Raw genomic sequence first — 18,485 nt, forward strand, 5'->3', positions numbered from 1 at the left:
TTGCGGGGCACCACTGTATAAGGCAGCATCTTAGGTGCTAAAACCCTGGAGAGCTAATGAGGCAAGGAGGGAAGGGCTACCCCTATATTATCCATATAACCAGTTATCAATAATCAATATATTCAATATATACAAATATGCTTACATGAATCAAGGCTTACAGTATTTATAATCCATTTTGAATCAAAAAGGAAGCTGTGCCTTAGCTAATTGCAAACTGCTTGAAACAGCAAAGTTAGGAACCGACCTTTCCCCTAAAAACATCTGTGCACCCCGGACAAAGGGGAAGACATGAATCAGAGATTCTGGTACAAATTCCCCCTCAGATACAGGCTAAATTAATCCACAGAACAGGAAGAGCAAAACCACAAAATGTCCAAAACTCCCTGTCCTGTCATAACTGGGGGAAAGGTTAGACTGAGCGTCACTGGGAGCATTGGAAAGCGGAACTGGAACCCAGCGCTTGACCAGTGCTAAACCAGGAGCTAGGAGCGTGACAACTGCTTGCCGATTGGCTGATTTTTTGCTGACCAAGATATGAATCCCTCATGATTGTCTTATGATCCATGATTTGCTGTGATTTGCTCAGGTATAAAGACCCCTGTATTTCTGTCAATCGGGGTCCCAGTTCTTTGGAAGATATTCCAAACTGGGTCCTTATTGCCTGGCAATAAACTTCACCTTCTTATTCTCCATTGCTGAGTCTGCTTGATCCTTATTTTGTGCACCTAGCCAAAACCACTAACTTTCACGTGCTTCACTACTGCGTGTCAGGACAGACAATACTGAGCCCAGGGGGACCAGAAGCCTGGTTTGGTTTTTTTATTACAGTGGTACCTAGGGTTTCGGACGCAGGTGGCGCTGTGGGTTAAACCACAGAGCCTAGGGCTTGCCGATCAGAAGGTCAGCGGTTCAAATCCCCACGACGGAGTGAGCTCCCGTTGCTCGGTCCCTGCTCCTGCCAACCTAGCAGTTCGAAAGCACGTCAAAGTGCAAGTAGATAAATAGGTACCACTCCGGCGGGAAGGAAAACGGTGTTTCTGTGCGCTGCTCTGGTTCGCCAGAAGCAGCTTAGTCATGACCCAGAAGCTGACCCAGAAGATGTACGCTGGCTCCCTCGGCCAATAAAGTGAGAAGAGCGCCGCAACCCCAGAGTCGGTCATGACTGGACCTAATGGTCCTTTACCTTTACCTTTTTACCTTGGGTTACAGACACTTCAGGTTACAGACGCTTCAGGTTACAGACTCCGCTAACCCAGAAATAGTACCTCAGATTAAGAACTTTGCTTCAGGATGAGAACAGAAATCGCGCGGCAGCGGGAGGCCCCATTAGCTAAAGTGGTACCTCGGGTTAATAACAGTTTCAGCTTAAGAACGGACCTCCAGAACAAATTAAGTTCTTAACCAGAGGTACCACTGTATTTTGTTTATTAACTTTATATACCGCCCTTCATCCAAGATCTCAGGGCAGTTCATAGAATAAAACAAAAGATTAAAACACAAGCAATAATTAAAACCAAAACAAACAATTCCCCTCCCCAAAACACATTTAAAAGGCTGTAAACAATGAATCAGCCAAAGGCCTGGTTGAAGAGGAATGTTTTGCCTGGCGCCTAAAGGAGTATAATGAAGGTGCCAAGTGAATCTCCCTGGGGAGAGCATTCTACAAACGGGGAGCCACCGCAGAAAAGGCCCTGTTCTCATGTTGCCACCCTCCGGACCTCACACGGAGGCGGCACATGAAGAAGGGCCTTAGATGATGTGTGGTTTGGCCACCGAAACCATATAACACCGGTCCTGAAAGACCTACGCTGGCTCCCAGTACGTTTCCGAGCACAATTCAAAGTGTTGGTGCTGACCTTGAAAGCCCTAAACGGCCTCGGCCCAGTAGACCTGAAGGAACTTCTCCACTCCCATCGTTCTGCCCAGATACTGAGATCCAGCACCGAGGGCCTTCTGGTGGTTCCCTTGCTGCAAGAAGCCAAGTTACAGGGAACCAGGCAGAGGGCCTTCTCGGTAGTGGCACCCGCCCTGTGGAATGCCCTCCCACCAGATGTCAAAGAGAAAAACAACTACAGTGGTACCTCGGGTTAAGTACTTAATTCGTTCCGGAGGTCCGTTCTTAACCTGAAACTGTTCTTAACCTGAAGCACCACTTTAGCTAATGGGGCATCCTGCTGCCGCCGCGCCACTGGAGCACGATTTCTGTTCTTATCCTAAAGCAAATTTCTTAACCTGAAGCACTATTTCTGAGTTAGCGGAGTCTGTAACCTGAAGCGTATGCAACCTGAAGCATATGTAACCCGAGGTACCACTGTACCAGACTTCTAGAAGACATCTGAAGGCAGCCTTGTTTAGGGAAGCTTTTAATGTTTAATAGGTTAGTTATTGTATTTTAATATTGTGTTGGAAGCCACCCAGATAATATTATTATTATTATTATTATTATTATTATTATTATTATTGGAGAGGAGGTCCTTGAGTTATTGTGGACCTGAGCCATTTAAGGCTTTATAGGTCAAAACCAACCGTTTGAATTGAGCCCGGAAGCTAATCTGCAGCTTTCTACGTCGCTGGGAATCATGCACTTAGAAGTTAGGGTTGGCCGCAATTTGGCAGGACAGCAGAATCAGACAACCCATAAGTGAGAGGGGGGAGAACTGACGCATGAGAAGAGCCCATGGCTAGCTCCCAATTCATCCCACAGTTATGGGAAGGATAGCTGCCCCTCTGTGAACCTATCAGCAAGTGATGGGAAAAACATGAACCAGGAGCAACCGAGGGAGAAAAAACCCCACAGCTGGGTAGAGAACAACTCGAAAAGTGGACCAAATAAAGCTCTGTCGGTAAGGGAGGGGGAACACTTGCCTCCAAGACCCCGAGGACGGTGTCCAGCTGGTCCTCCCGGAGAGTGATGTTGTTGGAGATCTTCCTCATGGTATGGATCGACTGAAGCCTCACCTCCTCAATCTCGTCGTTGAACATGTCAACCAGGAAATCAAGGCACTTCTCTGCAAAAGAGGGCGAGGACTGGGCCAGCATGCAGAGGGCCTCCACCGCGGCAATGCGGACCTCTGAGAAATGCAGAGCGAGAGAAAGAAAAGGTTAGAGCAGTCGGTGAAGGCTGCCCCTACGTATTTTTGCTGGGGAAGGAGGAAATAAAGAGAAACCAGGTCCTCTTTAAGGAGTCCACACACACACACACACACACACCCTTCTGTTTGATTCAGCAAGGATCTTTCTAAGGGGAGATATTGGCAGCAGAGCCTTCACCCACCGTACATCTCGTCTTCCAGCCCATGGACAAACGCCCCACAGGCACCCGACTCAATTAGGTTCACAGCTCCGGTGTCTACTTCTTCTTTGGGAGCGTCGTCACCCCATTTTCTGCCGCTTGAGAACTCCCCGGAGCTGAACAGCTCTTTGGCCCGTTCGTGGGCTGTGCGTTTCCGCTGCAGATGCAAGAAGCGTAAAGGTCACATGCCAGAAATGGTATGCAGAGACAATTTCTTATACAGTGGTACCTTGGTTTCCGAGCACCTGAAACGTTTCAGTTTTCAAAAAACCGAAAACCCGGAAGTAAATGCTTCCGTTTTCAAAGGTGCTTCGGAAGTCGAATGGCTTTCGCTGCGTGTTTTTCAATTTTCGCAACTGAACTTGCAGCCAGCCCCTTGCGCCTCGGTTGTTGAACATTTTGGAAGGCGAACGATCTTCCGGAATGGATTACGTTCGACAATAACGTAAAGGTAAAGGACCCCTGGATGGTTAAGTCCAGTCAAAGGCGACTATGGGGTTGTGGCACTCATCTCACTTTCAGGCTGAGGGAGCCGGCGTTTGTCCGCAGACAGCTTTCCGAGTCATGTGGCCAGCAGGACTAAACTGCTTCTGGCACAACAGGACACCGTGACGGATGCCATTTACCTTCTCACTGCAGCGGTACCAATTTATCCACTTGCACTGGTGTGCTTTCGAACTGCTAGGTTGGCAGGAGCTGGGACAAAGCAATGGGAGCTCACTCTGTTGTGGGGATTTGAACTGCCAACCTTCTGATCAGCAAGCCCAAGAGGCTCGGTGGTTTAGACCACAGCGCTACTCCCTGTTTAGGGAAGCTTTTAATGTTTAATAGACTATTGTATTTTCATAATCTGTTGGAAGTCGCCCAGAGTGGCTGGGGAAACCCAGCCAGATGGACAGGGTATAAATAAAAAATTATTATTATTATAATATTATTATTATATATAATATGCATTAACTGTCTAGATGCCCGACTGGAGCCAGCACATTCAAATGCCAAGCTATCAGGAAGCTTTTAATGTGTTGTGTTCTGTTGTGTTTTTGTATATTCTGTTGGAAGCTGCCCAGAGTGGTTGGGGCAACCCAATCAGAGGGCAGGGAACAAAAAAATTAAATTTGTTGTTGTTGGTTATATGAATGGTAACATAAAGTGCACACCCAAGGCCAGTAACACAACTCCATAGCAGAAGCAAGAGTAACACACAAGGCACCCAGAATCTTCAGTGCCTTCTCGTGGCGCTCATTTGAAACAGCTGCCAAAGTTCTGCAAATATCATAGAATCATAGAGTTGGAAGAGACCACAAGGGCCATCGAGTCCAACCCCCTGCCAAGCAGGAAACACCATCAGAGCACTCCTGACATATGGTTGTCAAGCCTCTGCTTAAAGACCTCCAAAGGAGGAGACTCCACCACACTCCTGGGCAGCAAATTCCACTGTCAAACAGCTCTTACTGTCAGGAAGTTCTTCCTAATGTTTAGGTGGAATCTTCTTTCTTGTAGTTTGGATCCATTGCTCCGTGTCCGCTTCTCTGGAGCAGCAGAAAACAACCTTTCTCCCTCCTCTATGTGACATCCTTTTATATATTTGAACATGGCTATCATATCACCCCTTAACCTCCTCTTCTCCAGGCTAAACATGCACAGCTCCCTTAGCCGTTCCTCATAAGGCATCGTTTCCAGGCCTTTGACCATTTTGGTTGCCCTCCTCTGGACACGTTCCAGTTTGTCAGTGTCCTTCTTGAACTGTGGTGCCCAGAACTGGACACAGTACTCCAGGTGTGGTCTGACCAGAGCAGAATACAGTGGCACTATTACTTCCCTTGATCTAGATGCTATACTCCTATTGATGCAGCCCAGAATTGCATTGGCTTTTTTAGCTGCCGCGTCACACTGTTGGCTCATGTCAAGTTTGTGGTCAACCAAGACTCCTAGATCCTTTTCACATGTACTGCTCTCAAGCCAGGTGTCACCCATCTTGTATTTGTGCCTCTCATTTTTTTTGCCCCAAAGCCATTAGTTCAGCGTTCAGTTTCTGCATGCCAAATTGCTGTGACTTAAGATGCGCAGGGCACCCTTCATCAAAGAAACCAGAATAGCCTGGGGGAGATTTACTGCAAGCTGACAAAGACTGAGCAAACACAGCCGAGGCTCAAATTTCACTGGCTTCCACCTGCCAGAAAGCCTGCTTCTGATCTCCTGCAGACACAGAAGGGATCCGAGGACTATCAAAAAGGAACCTGTCGTGCAACTTTCTGGCATGCCAAGGTTAGGACATGGGATGCACAGCAGAAAGGATTAAAAATAAAATAAAAGAAGTTTCTGTACCCTCAGGTCTGACATCAGCTTCTTGTCCAGGGTCTGTTCTAAGAAGTGAGAACTAACTTGCTGCATAGAGCCCTGGGACAAAGGAGGGGAAAGAGGCAGGTTAGCAACAGGGTGATTTTGAACAAAGAACTGGTAAAATAAAAATCCTGGCTGTTAGTCCTCAGCATAAGAGATACACTGCTTCCAAACAAGGAGGGTCTAATTATCATATTTTTTGCTCTATAAGACTCACTTTTTCCCTCCCAAAAAGGGGAAATGTGTGTGCGTCTTATGGAGCGAATGCAGGCTGCGTATCTATCACAGAAGCCAGAACATTAAGAGGGATTGCTGCTTTCACTGCACAGCGATCCCTCTTGCTGTTCTGGCTTCTGAAATTCAGATTTTTTTTTTCTTGTTTTCCTCCTCCAAAAACTAGGTGCGTCTTGTGGTCTGGTGCGTCTTATAGTGCGAAAAATACAGTAGCTATCGGGCTAATGGCTGTTAAATGACCTCTCCTTCTCCTTCTCCAATCTGTTTTGTCACCTTCCAAGCCAGTGGCTGTCACCACATTTCGTGGCAAATAATTTTTTTACGTCTGTTCCACTTTGTTCTGCCTGTCCATCCCAAGTCGACTGGCAATCGGGTTCACTTTTTAGCCATGGCACGGAGGAAAGACCGTGTGACACACAGCCCCACTTTCTTATTCCCTGTTGCCATTTAATTGGCAGCCTTGTTTCGGAAAGCTTTTAAGGTTTCATACTTCTTTTCTTTTCCTGTGATTTTGGCAGTCATGCCAGAAAACAATTATTTGAGGCCCTAAAATTGAATAGACAGATTTTTACACAACCAACTGTTCAGGACCTGCTGGCAGACAGCGATGACCAAATTACTTTAATAGCGGATGAATTTTTAAATGCTGTCCATGAAGAGAGAATGGGCCATGATAAAGAGACTTAGTGGTTTTTAATGGTAGGTGATGTTGCTGTGTTGTATTATATTATCTATGTACATCGATTTATTCCCTGGAGTTAAGAATAGGTCTGGGATAAATTGTGTTCGCTGAGCCCGTATTTTATACAGTCTGTATATGATGTTTGTTTGTTAATGTGTGGTGTGCTATGCCTAATAAAGGATTTTGAATTCATACTTCTTTTCTTTCTCTCTGCATTTTGTTGGAAGCCACCCCGAGCGGCTGGGGTAACCCAGTCATACTGGCAGGGTATAAGAAATAAATGGTTGTTATTGTTTTGGGAAGGGGAACTCTTTGCTTCCCATCTCTATGTTCTTTTCACTTTTTTGAATTTTTCTGTTTTACTTCAATATATTTCCTGGCATTAGCCACCCCACAAAATGACCCCAAAACTGCCACTCAAGCTATACCAGAATCAGGACCTCTTTCCTTCATCAAGGCAGGTTTGGGTGGGGGAGTGTTGTAGCCAGTGCAGACTTCACCCAATTGAGCTTTAGGGAGAGGCTATATCAATCCATTCACAGGAGGCGGCCCAAGCTAAATCTAGAGCAGCCTTTCCCAACCTGGTGTTTCAGACTCCCACCAGCCCCAGGCAGCACAGCCTTAAAACAGCCGTGTGCAGCCATGCTGCCGCCTCAGGCTGATGGGAGTTGCAGTCCAAAAAGTGGAGGGCACTGTGTTGGCAATGGCTGCTATTACTGGGGGGGGGGGCGGTATGCCTCTGAAGGCCTGATGCTGCAGGCTCTCCTTATTCTCTTAAAGGCATTCAGACAAATTCGTGGAAGATTACTACAGTGGTACCTCAGGTTAAGAACTTAATTCATTCTGGAAGTCCGTTCTTAACCTGAAACTGTTCTTAACCTGAAGCACCACTTTAGCTAATGGGGCCTCCCGCTGCCGCCGCGCCACCAGAGCGCGATTTCTGTTCTCATCCTGAAGCAAAGTTCTTAACCTGAGGTACTATTTCTGGGTTAGCGGAGTCTGTAACCTGAAGCATCTGTAACCTGAAGCGTCTGTAACCCGAGGTACCACTGTACTACAGTGGTACCTCGGGTTAAGAACTTAATTCATTCTAGAGGTCCGTTCTTAACTTGAGGTAGCACTTTTGCTAATGGGGCCTCCCGCTGCTGCCACGTCACTGGCGCGTGATTTCTGTTCTCATCCTGAGTTAAAGTTCTTAACCTGAGGAACTATTTCTGGGTTAGCAGAGTCTGTAACCTGAAGCGTCTGTAACCCAAGGTACCACTGTACAGTGGTACCTTGGGCTAAGTACTTAATTCATTCCGGAGGTCCGTACTTAACCTGAAACTGCTCTTAACCTGAAGACCACTTTAGCTATTGGGGCCCGCTGCCGTGCCACCGGAGCACAATTTCTGTTCTCATCCTGAAGCAAAGTTCTTAACCCGAGGTAATATTTCTGGGTTAGCGGAGTCTGTAACCTGAAGCATATGTAACCCGAGGTACCACTATAGTAATGTCTAGCAGTCACGATGGCTATGCTCTACACCAGAGTTTCCCAAGCTTGGGTCTCCAGCTGTTGTTGGACTACAATTCCCATCATCCCTGACCACTGGCCCTGCTAGCTAGGGATGATGGGAGTTGTAGTCCCAAAACAGCTGGAGACCCAAGCTGGGGAAACCCTGCTACACAGTCAGAGACAGAATGCCTCTGAATACCAGTGGCTAGGAATTTCACGAGTGCAAAGTGTGCTGTTGTGGTCAGGTTTTGCTTGCGGGCTTCCCTAACTGGTTGGTCACTGTGAGGATAGGATGCTAGACCAGACAGGCCTTTGGCCTGATCCAGAAGCCAGGTTCTTCTTATGTTCCAGAGGTTTCACAAACCTCTTGCATTTCATGTTCCGACGGACAGCTTGCTCTCTTTTCCAACAGCGTAAGGAGATGACAGGGGCAAAGGCACTTACCAAGAGTTTAGCAGCTTGTACTCGAACGACCCAAGAGCCGTCACTGACCATGTGACAAATCTTCCCAAATGCATCATCCACTAGGCGGATTTCTTCATTGGAGGAAGGGATTGGGACAATGCTGAAGGGGTGGGGAGGAAGAGAAAGAGAGACAAGGTGCTGTACCAATGTTTCATACCTAGGTTTGTTCTCACCTGCTGAACCAGGGTTGGCTGAGAGTTAAATCTTCTACAAATGTTGTGAATGGAGAGAGGGATGGGGAATCCTACCCAACACACTTGCCCAATTCAGCTTGCGTAAATAAAAGGCATGTTTCATTAAGTGAACACCAAGTAACCAGGGCTCCAAGCTGGGGGAAAACCCACAGCCAATGTACTTTTAAATACAGTGGTGCCTCGCAAGACGAAATTAATTCGTTCCGCAAGTTTTTTCTTCTTGCGAGTTTTTCGTCTTGCGAAGCATGGTTTCCCATAGGAATGCATTGAAAATCAATCAGTGCGTTCCTATGGAGACCGTCCGGGGACAGAGGGGAAGCGCCGCACGCCTTCCCCTCTGTCCCCGGACCTGTTTTAAAGCAAGGGAAGGGGCAGCGGGGAGAATCGCTTCTCCCCATTGCCGCCCCTTGGTTCAAAAGGGGTCCGGGGAGAGAGGGGAAGGTGCGCGTGCATTCCCCTCTGTCCCCTCTTTTGAAGCAAGGGGCGGAGGGGAGAAGATCTCTTCTCCCCGTTGCCGCCCCTTGGTTCAAAAGGGGTCCGGGGACAGCGGGGAAGACGCGCTGCGCTTCCCCGCTATCCCCGGAGCTTGCGGGGCAAGCTTCGTTTTGCGAAGCAAGCCCATAGGGAAATGCGTCTTGCGAAACGGCTAAGAAAACGAAAAACTCCTTCGTCTAGCGAGTTTTTCGTCTTCCGAGGCGTTCGTCTTGCGGGGTACCACTGTAAAGCTTTTGAACAAACCATGGTTTTCATAACATTTAGTTAAGCTTCATATACCATATGTCTGGTTTATACATTATGCTTGGCCACAGTTTATTAAATCATCATTTGAGCGTCCTCATTCTGCCCAGTGGTTTAACTATGGTTTGTTTACTGCCAACAAACCACAACCTGACGCTACGATTTGGTGCTGGATTACAAACCTTGGTTTCTTTCAACTGTGGTTTGACATCACACGCAACCCCAGAACACTCCCTTAACCATGGCTTGTTTTGCTACCTTACGCGAGATGCCGACTGAAAATGCTTAAAAGGGGCTTGAGGCAAAGAACAGCAGGAAAACAAAACAGACCTTGGAGAAATAAGTCACGGTTTGTTTGATTAACTGCAGGACGACTCTCTCTCTCGTTCTCTTGACGCATGCCAACACAGCATGGAAACTCCGGAAAAAGAAAACTTTGCAGTCTTTTAACTTTACAAGACTGGTCATTACTGAACCCCACCCCTTCGTTTAGGACTGCTAGGTATTCCATGCATACCTTTCTGGATAAAGCTGACTGAGGACCCAAGTAAGCTGAACCGCAGCACTGCGGACCTGTTCGTAGTCGTCGGTTAAGAGTTTGCATGCCTGAAAAGGAAGATCTCCAGTCAGCTACCATCAACCCTAAGTCCTTCCACCAATATTTATATTGCATGCTTTATAAGAAGTTTAGTAATCTGCAGAGGTTTAATCTTCTTGCAGTCCCATGGACTGCAAGAAGATCAAACCTCTCCATTGTGAAGGAAATCAGCCCTGAGGGCTCACTGGAAGGACAGATCCTGAAGCTGAGGCTCCAATACTTTGACCACCTCATGAGAAGAGAAGTCTCCCTGGAAAAGACTGTGATGTTGGGAAAGATGGAGGGCACAAGGAGAAGGAGACGAAAGAGGACGAGATGGCTGGACAGTGTTCTCAAAGCTACAAACATGAGTCTGACCAAACTGCGGGAGGCAGAGGAAGACAGGAGTGCCTGGCGTGCTCTGGTCCATGGGGTCACGAAAAGTCGGACACGACTAAATGACTAAACAACAACAACAATCTGCAGGATACGAACTGGAGGAACTAGCCAATTAAAAAATACAGTGGTACCTTGGTTTTCAAACGCCTTGGTACTCAAAAACTTGGAACCCAAGCACGGCAAACCCAGAAGTAAGCGTTCCGGTTTGCGAACTTTTTTCAGAAGCCGAACGTGCTCCGTTTTGAGTGTTAGGTTTCCGATTTGAGTGCCATGCTTCCATTTTGAGTGTTACGCTGAGGTCTGGCTGTTTTTGCTATTTATTTTGCATTTTTGTTTTTGTGACTGTGTGGAACCCAGTTCAGCTACTGATGGATGGATTGTATGACTGTAGTACATTCTTTATTGATTTCCTTTTATGGATCAGTGGTCTTGTTCGATAGTAAAATTCATGTTAAAATTGCTGTTTTAGGGGTTGTTTATAAAAGTCTGGAACGGATTTATCCATTGTGAGTTACAGTCATATCTCTGGTTTTAGACACTCCAGGTTACGTTTTTTCGGGTTCCGTATCGCCAAAAGCCAGAAGTACCGGAACGGGTTATTTCCGGGTTTCGCCTGTCGCACATGCACAGAAGCGCTAAATCGCATTTTGCACATGCGCAGAAGCGTCGAATCGCAACCCACGAGCGCACAGACGCGCTGCTGCGGGTTGCGAACGTGCATCCTGCACGGATCACGTTCGCAACCCAAGCATCCACTGTACTTTCTATGGGAAAGTGTGCCTTGGTTTGGGAACGCTTTTAGTTTTGGAACAGACTTCTGGTACAGATTAAGTTTGAGAACAAGGGTACCACTGTAAAAAGAAACCTGAGTCCCTGATGAACACAGGAATATTACAAGAGCCTGCAGGATCAGGCCAAAGGACCATCTAGTCCACCATCCTGTTCTCACAGTGGCCAAAAAGATTCCTGTGGGAAACAAGGGATCAGGATTTGAACACAAGACCACTCTCCCCTCCTTTGTTTCCCATTAACTGGTAATCAGGAGCATTGCTGCTTCCACAGCTAGACGCAGCAATAGCCCTTTCCTCCATGAATTTGTCTGATCCTCTTTAAAGCCATCCAAGGTGATGGCCATCACTGCCTTCTATGGGAGTGAGTTCCATAATTTAACTATGTGTAGCGTGAATAAGGGGGACGCGGGTAGCGCTGTGGGTTAAACCACAGAGCCCAGGGCTTGCTGATCAGAAAGTTGGCGGATCGAATCCCCGCGACGAGGTGAGCTCCCGTTGCTTGGTCCCAGCTCCTGCCAACCTAGCAGTTCGAAAGCACCTCAAAGTGCAAGTAGATAAATAGGTACCACTCTGGCGGGAAGGTAAACGGCGTTTCCGTGCGCTGCTCTGGTTCGCCAGAGTCATGCTGGCCACATGACCCGGAAGCTGTACACCGTCTCCCTCGGCCAATAAAGCGAGATGAGTGCCGCAACCCCAGAGTCGGCCACGACTGGACCTAATGGTCAGGGGTCCCTTTACCTTTAGCATGAATAAGTACTCTATTCAACTCCCAACCAGTATAGCAAGGAGCCTAAAGACTGTACGGGATTTTTTTCAGTCTCCACAAGCTACTCTGGGGAAAAAAACCCACCAATTTTGGCGCTCTTCAGAGTGGAAGCTCTTGAGTCCTGCCACTTTTAGGGACCATGGCATCTTTACACGCATACGCAATCCAGTAGCATAAAAGCAAAATGGTCATTCACTTTGTGGGTGGGAAGTCAGAAAAGGAGGTTAAAATCTTTTCCGCTTACTTTTAAACGAAATTATAATGCCAGGGCCTTGCATACAGGGTTGTTGGGAGTCAAAACGTAAGAGATGCTGAGCTGAACTCCGATGAGGGAAAGAGGGATGGAAGGATCATGCAATGATCGTTATTAATGGCTACCTCACCCCCTGCACTGCTTAAAACTTAGATTATTGTTTGTCACCGGGGGAGAGAAACTTTTCATCATCTGGGTAATAATGCTGGCTAGCTTCCTATTTTGAGCTTGAGGTCCCAAGATGATTAATTTGCTCACACCCAGCAGCTCTCCTGTTTCAAAACAAACAAGCACTAAGCCAGAGGACACTCTATTTCACAATATTTTTTCCCATTGCTTGGTGGCAGTGAGAGGATTGCAAATCTGATGCAGTCATTAGAGAGCACAGATTGCATAATTTTTGCAAAGGGTTGGCAGTCAGCTTTAATTTTAGAAAACGCGCAAGCGGGGATACCCAAGCGCTGGATAAAGAATCCTGTAGGAGCTTCCTTGTTGTTATTATTATAACAAGGAAGTCAAGCACGGGTGGAGGGAAGACGCTGGGCAAGAAATAAGAAATGGATAAATGTTGGTACGAGGGGATGCGGGTGGCGCTGTGGATTAAACCACAGAGCTTAGGACTTGCCGATCAGAAGGTCGGCGGTTCGAATCCCCGCGACGGGGTGAGCTCCCGTTGCTCAGTCCCTGCTCCTGCCAACCTAGCAGTTCAAAAGCACATCAAAGTGCAAGTATATAAACAGGTACCGCTCTGGCGGGAAGGTAAACAGCGTTTCCGTGCACTGCTCTGGTTCGCCAGAAGCGGCTTAGTCCTGCTGGCCACATGACCCGGAAGCTGTACGCCGGCTCCCTCTGCCAATAAAGTGAGATGAGCGCCGCAACCCCAGAGTCGGCCACGACTGGACCTAATGGTCAGGAGTCCCTTTCCCTTTCCCTTAAATGTTGGTACATAATGAAATGTGAAAATGTGGATTTACAAATATAACGTATAAGTATCATAAATGTATATGTACAGTGGTGCCCCGCAAGACGAATGCCTCGCAAGACGGAAAACTCGCTAGACGAAAGAGTTTTCCGTTTTGGAGGTGCTTCGCAAAACGAATCTCCTATGGGCTTGCTTCGCAAGACGAAAATGTCTTGCGAGTTCCTGCGGGTTTTTTTCCTCCCCCCCTTTTTCTAAGCCGCTTATCAGCTGATCCGATAAGCCGCTAAAAGCCGCTAAAAGCCGCTAATAGAGCTAATCCTTCAATGGGCTTGCTTCGCAAGACGAAAAAACCGCTAGACGAAGAGAATCACAGAACGGATTCTTTTCGTCTTGCGAGGCACCACTGTATATGTAAAGATTTCATATATGTATTGCAACATTAATAATAAAGAAAGAAAGAATCCTGGAGGAGCAGACATGGCACCTAGGCCGAAGGCTTGTCACTCCTGATTTTTAGTGGTGAGCTATTAAAAGAATGGGAACGGTTTAAAAATAAAAGAAGAAGAAGAAGAAGAAGAAGAAGAAGAAGAAGAAGAAGAAGAAGAAGAAGAAGAAATTAACTTCAATTGCAGTGGGCCCTCCAGGGCCCCTGGCATTTGCCTCAACATGTTGGGTGCTCATGCTGGGCCTGCAGTGGCCACAATTTAAAAATGTAAGAAACGAAAATATCCTGAAGCGAGACTTGCGACACAGCCATCCTCCACAGCCCAGCTTAATGGTAGGGCCCCACACTAAACACATAGAACACAGTAATTACCTGGCTATAAATGGTTTGCTGCAACTTTAATCCCCTTTCATGTAGCTGCAACTGTAGGAAAAAAAAAATGTGATTATAGTACCCAAAACAAAACATTTCTTTTAAAAAATGGAGGGGTGGGAAAGATCACAAGAGGGGCAGGTCCTTAAAGGATTTGCTACTGGAGTCTAGCTATTAAGGGTATCAGCATTGGAGACTGATAAAAAATAAATAAATTGAGTCGCAGAGATAACCTTACAAGATTATTTTCTACCTTTACTACGAGCTCCGTCTCAAACATCCAAATCCTGCAACTGAGTCCATTATGTGCTTAAGGCTACACTCCTATGTTCATTTTCCCCTGGGACTCAGACCCATTAAACACTGCGGCACTCGAACTCAGGCCACATGTGCAAGGTTGCTGCTTGGTCGTCCTTTCCTATGATGACTGGATGAGCGTTAACAGTCTAGACTCCGTCACCAGGTTTCGGCCACACCTTCTCCTTATCACTCAAAGAGAACCAATTTAATATTATAATCCAGGGGTCAGCAAGGTTTATCTCTGTATACCTGAAGGAGCGTCTCCAACCCATCGTTCAGCCTGGACACTGAGATCCAGCACCGAGGGTCTTCTGGTGGTTCGCTCATTGCGAAAAGTGAGGTTACAGGGAACCAGACAGAGGGCCTTCTCGGTAGTGGCACCCACCCTGTGGAACACCCTCCCTTCAGATATGAAGGAAATAAGCAGCTATTCTATCTTTAAAAGACACCTGAAGGCAGCCCTGTTCAGGGAAGTTTTTAATATTTAATGCTGTATTGTTTTTAATACTTGATTGGGAGCCGCGCAGAGTGGCTGGGGAAACTCAGCCAGATGGGCGGGGTATAAATAATAAATTATTATTATTATTATCTCACCTGGGCCAGTTCACTCCCGCGGAGATTGCTCCATGGGCTGGATCGCGTCTGCACAGAAGCGATTTCTGGCGCCGCAGAAGCGAGTCTCCACTCTGCCGGTTTAGTGCAGCATGCAGGGACTCACCGAGCGAGTGGCTCAGTTCGGGGGCAGCTTGTGGGCCGTTTAAAAAATGACCCCCTTGGGCCGCAGGTTGCTGATCCCTGTTATACTGTATTTTTCGCTCTATAAGATGTACCTAGTTTTTAGAGGGGGAAAGCAAGAAAAAAATATTCTGCGCAGAGCACGTAAGCGACTCTCGCTTTTCTTGCTTTAAACCATTCCGTCCCTCCTCCCGCTTCACTGAGAAGCCAGCAGAGCAAGAGCTATAGCTGTGCAGCGCCTCTTCTGCTGGCTTCCCAGCAAAGCAGGATGAGGGACGAAAGGGAGCCCTTACAAGGGAGCGCTGAGCAGAGCCTGGCAGCGGCTCTTGCTGGCTTTTCCGGGAGGTGTGGGAAGGGACAGAGGGCAGCCTATCAGTCCCTTCCCCCACCTCCTGGAAAAGCCCCCAAGAGTCGCGCTCCCTTTAAAGAGCCGCATGGAGCGTGTGTGCGGCTCTTGGGGGCTTTTCTGCGAGGTGGGAGAAAGGACTGGCGCTCCACACGGCTCTTTAAAAGGAGCGCTGAGCAGAGCCTCCCTACTGCATTCGCTCCATAAGATGCATACACATTTCCCCTTACTTTTTAGGAGGGGGAAAGTGTGTCTTATGGAGCAAAAAACACAGTAATCCCTCTGACAACTTCCTGGTCAGCACCTTCTTTTCATGGAAGGCTACCCAAGAAGGGAGTAAGAGACAGGAAGGCTGGCCAATTTCTTAAAGGGGGATGGCTGCCATCCCATGGCTATGCCTGCTGGCCACTCACAGTCCTCATGGCGGCTAAATTCACCCCAGAAACACCTGGTAGACTCCAATGCGCACCCCACACTCAAGGAGGATTTTGATTTAAGGGAAGCTGAACTCTGCGCTCCCGACCCTTACCATTGCTTTTATAGCCGCAGTTCTAACCCGAGGATCCTGGTCACTGAAGTGATCCCCGATGATCTTCTGGACGTCTTTGGGAGGCTGGCCTTCGACTTCTTTCGAGGTGCCTTTTTCCACAGTCCCAAGGTAGCCAATCAGGAGGAGGCATTTGGTCCTTACCCCGTGGGAGGAATCAGTCAGATGCTGAGGAGTAAGGAAGAAGTAAATGAATGAACGGATTAGCCCAGAGGTCAGCAACCTAAGGCCCACGGGCTACCCCCGAACCGAGCCGCCCACTCAGTGAGTCCCCGCGCGCTGCGCTAAAATGGTGCAGCGCAGTGCAGGGATGTTCTTCTGCAGCTCCAGAAATCGCTTTTGCACATGCCCAGATGCTGAAAATCGCTTCTGCACGGTTTTTGGTGTCTGGGCACGCGCAGAAGCAATTTCCGGTGCCAGAGACATGCCCAGACGCGATATCTGCCATCGCACTGTGCCGGTCCGGCTCACAAAGGATCTCCACAGGAGTGATCTGGCCCAGGCTGGGTAAGCCTTCTCAACCCCTGGATTAGCCCAAACTTCTCCTGACAGTTTGTCTTTGTTGGAGGAACCTCATGTTGAGTTCTTGTTTTTTGTTTGGGTTTGTTTGGGGATTCAACACTCCTGGGGACGTTGGGTCTTAAATGCAGTGGAATTTTAAGCATGTTGCCAAATTTGGGGAAGAGGGTTTTTAACGAAATCTCAGCAATAATTGGGGGGTGGTGATTGGGTTTATTAAATCTCCATACACACCCAGCAGAAAACCAGGCCATCTTACATTAAAAATAAATAAACCTCAGCAGCAATATACTGACAAAAATCTTACAAGGGTTAAGCATAGTAAAATGGCACATTAACTGAATAACTAACACAAAGGTTATGTTCTGTTTTTTGGGGGAGGAAAAAGATATATTTTTGGCAGATTTCAAAATGTAGACCAATTAAAAAAATACTGCTAAATCTGTTCCAATGGTCTTTAAAAATATCTGGATTATGCAACGTTTAAGTTACATTTGTTCAAAGGGGACATAGCCTCGGGAGAATAACGATGCAAACTTGTGAATCTATATATATATATACTGTCTAGTTTATTGTTTGTAGGTTGGCTTTACTTGGATTTTGTTATCTTTGGAACATTTTTGGTGCCAGAGGTTGTATGGCTGTGCAAGAAAATGAATAAAAAACTATTATTATTATTATTTTAAAAAAAACTCTCCCCAAGCCACTTTTCCATCTCAGGTCATGCTCCCTCCCTACATTGCTCTAGGCCCTATTTTTTTCCTGCACTGCAAAGGATATATCAAGAACTCTGGCCAAAAGTTTCAATATAAGGAATAATTCCTACTCAAGAGTTGAAATGAAAGACGTGTGTATTCTGCTAAGAATAACAGTTTGAAGCTAGTAGTAAATTTAAACACAACGTGTAAGTACGATAGTTTTAAAGTAATGGTAAGTTTGGATACAACGTTTAAGTACAGAAATAATGTAGTTTCAAATATACAATGATATAGTACAAAGGTACATGAAATACCAGTGCACAATTGTTTTATACAAGTGTCAATAGCAGTCAAAAAGAGTCCACATTATATAAAATCAAAATAAAGAATAAAGGATCAAATAGGGCCAAAAAGGAGTATCCGGAGTGTGAATCAGATGTACGACTCCCCAAGCCACTTTTCCATCTCAGATCATGCTCCCTCCCTACATTGCTCTAGGCCCTATTTTTTTCCTGGCTCGAAAGTGTCCTTGAACTGTAATAATGCCTCTTGGCTGCATGGATGGAAAGGGGTGTTGGGTGGGGGCTATGTAGAGCCTTTGACTTTTGCCTGGCTGGAATGTAGCCGACTGTAAGAGTTGCATCCAGTGCTCTGCGCAGCTTTTGCCTCTAGCCTGCTTACCACCCCCGAAGGGAAACTGCAGCTCTCAGGCTGAAGGAAACGTCGTTCCACCTAAAAATATTTCCCTATTGAATAGTTCAAATTACCTTGCAGGCAACATCCACCAGGCGCATCCTCACCGCAGGGCTTTCTTGGAGCTTCTTTCCAATCACCAACAAGGTATCCAGCAACTGAGCAAGAACTTGGTGGGACTCTTAAAAGCAGCAGTTAAAAAAAAAAGAAAGTCATTATTTCATCTTGCAATTCACTCATGTCCTGGGTCTGGAGGCACATGGCCCAGCAACTACGCTCAATCTAAGCAGGTAACCATTTGATTTAATCATTTTAACTCTTCACTTGAATTTCCAAATGTGGGAAAATGATTGCTTGTACATGAGAGCATGAGCAAAGTTCTTATTGTTGCAGGGTGATTTCATAGCTAGAAGCATCCTTGGAGCATGAACAGCGCGTGAACAGCTCGTGCTGTCCTATATGATTGGTTAACGTAGCATGGCCTGATGCTCGCATGAAGGTCCTTATCTGCTGGCTAGAAACAAATTGCTTGGCTTGTATTTTGTATCTTTCTGATTTCACACAATAAAAGCTGTGCTGCATTAGCCCTAGGAGCAGCCATATTTCGGAACCTATCATGGTGTGAGACTGATTTTTCTTTGGATGCCGAGCTGCAACTCGACAATTGGTGCCCCGTGTG

General features: G+C 46.8%; 2 protein-coding genes across 3 annotated transcripts in view; both read right to left on the reverse strand.

Annotated features, from left to right (window-relative positions):
• KCTD14 (potassium channel tetramerization domain containing 14) overlaps positions 1 to 18,485 on the reverse strand; it is an 87,112-nt gene that overhangs the window by 48,557 nt on the left and 20,070 nt on the right. The gene's annotated exons all lie outside the window — the stretch shown is intronic.
• The window catches only part of INTS4 (integrator complex subunit 4), a 48,622-nt gene that overhangs the window by 20,930 nt on the left and 9,207 nt on the right, over positions 1 to 18,485 (reverse strand). The window contains exons 4-11 of the mRNA XM_082219101.1: positions 17,881 to 17,987; positions 15,879 to 16,064; positions 13,969 to 14,019; positions 9,961 to 10,049; positions 8,491 to 8,611; positions 5,621 to 5,692; positions 3,278 to 3,452; positions 2,869 to 3,074 (exon numbers count right to left, since the gene is read on the reverse strand). Coding sequence (XP_082075227.1) covers positions 2,869 to 3,074; positions 3,278 to 3,452; positions 5,621 to 5,692; positions 8,491 to 8,611; positions 9,961 to 10,049; positions 13,969 to 14,019; positions 15,879 to 16,064; positions 17,881 to 17,987 — 1,007 coding nt within the window. The remainder of the gene's footprint in view (positions 1 to 2,868; positions 3,075 to 3,277; positions 3,453 to 5,620; positions 5,693 to 8,490; positions 8,612 to 9,960; positions 10,050 to 13,968; positions 14,020 to 15,878; positions 16,065 to 17,880; positions 17,988 to 18,485) is intronic.

This window comes from Podarcis vaucheri (genome assembly GCF_965113315.1).
Source record: "Podarcis vaucheri genome assembly, chromosome: 4".
Taxonomy (NCBI): Eukaryota; Metazoa; Chordata; class Lepidosauria; order Squamata; family Lacertidae; genus Podarcis; species Podarcis vaucheri.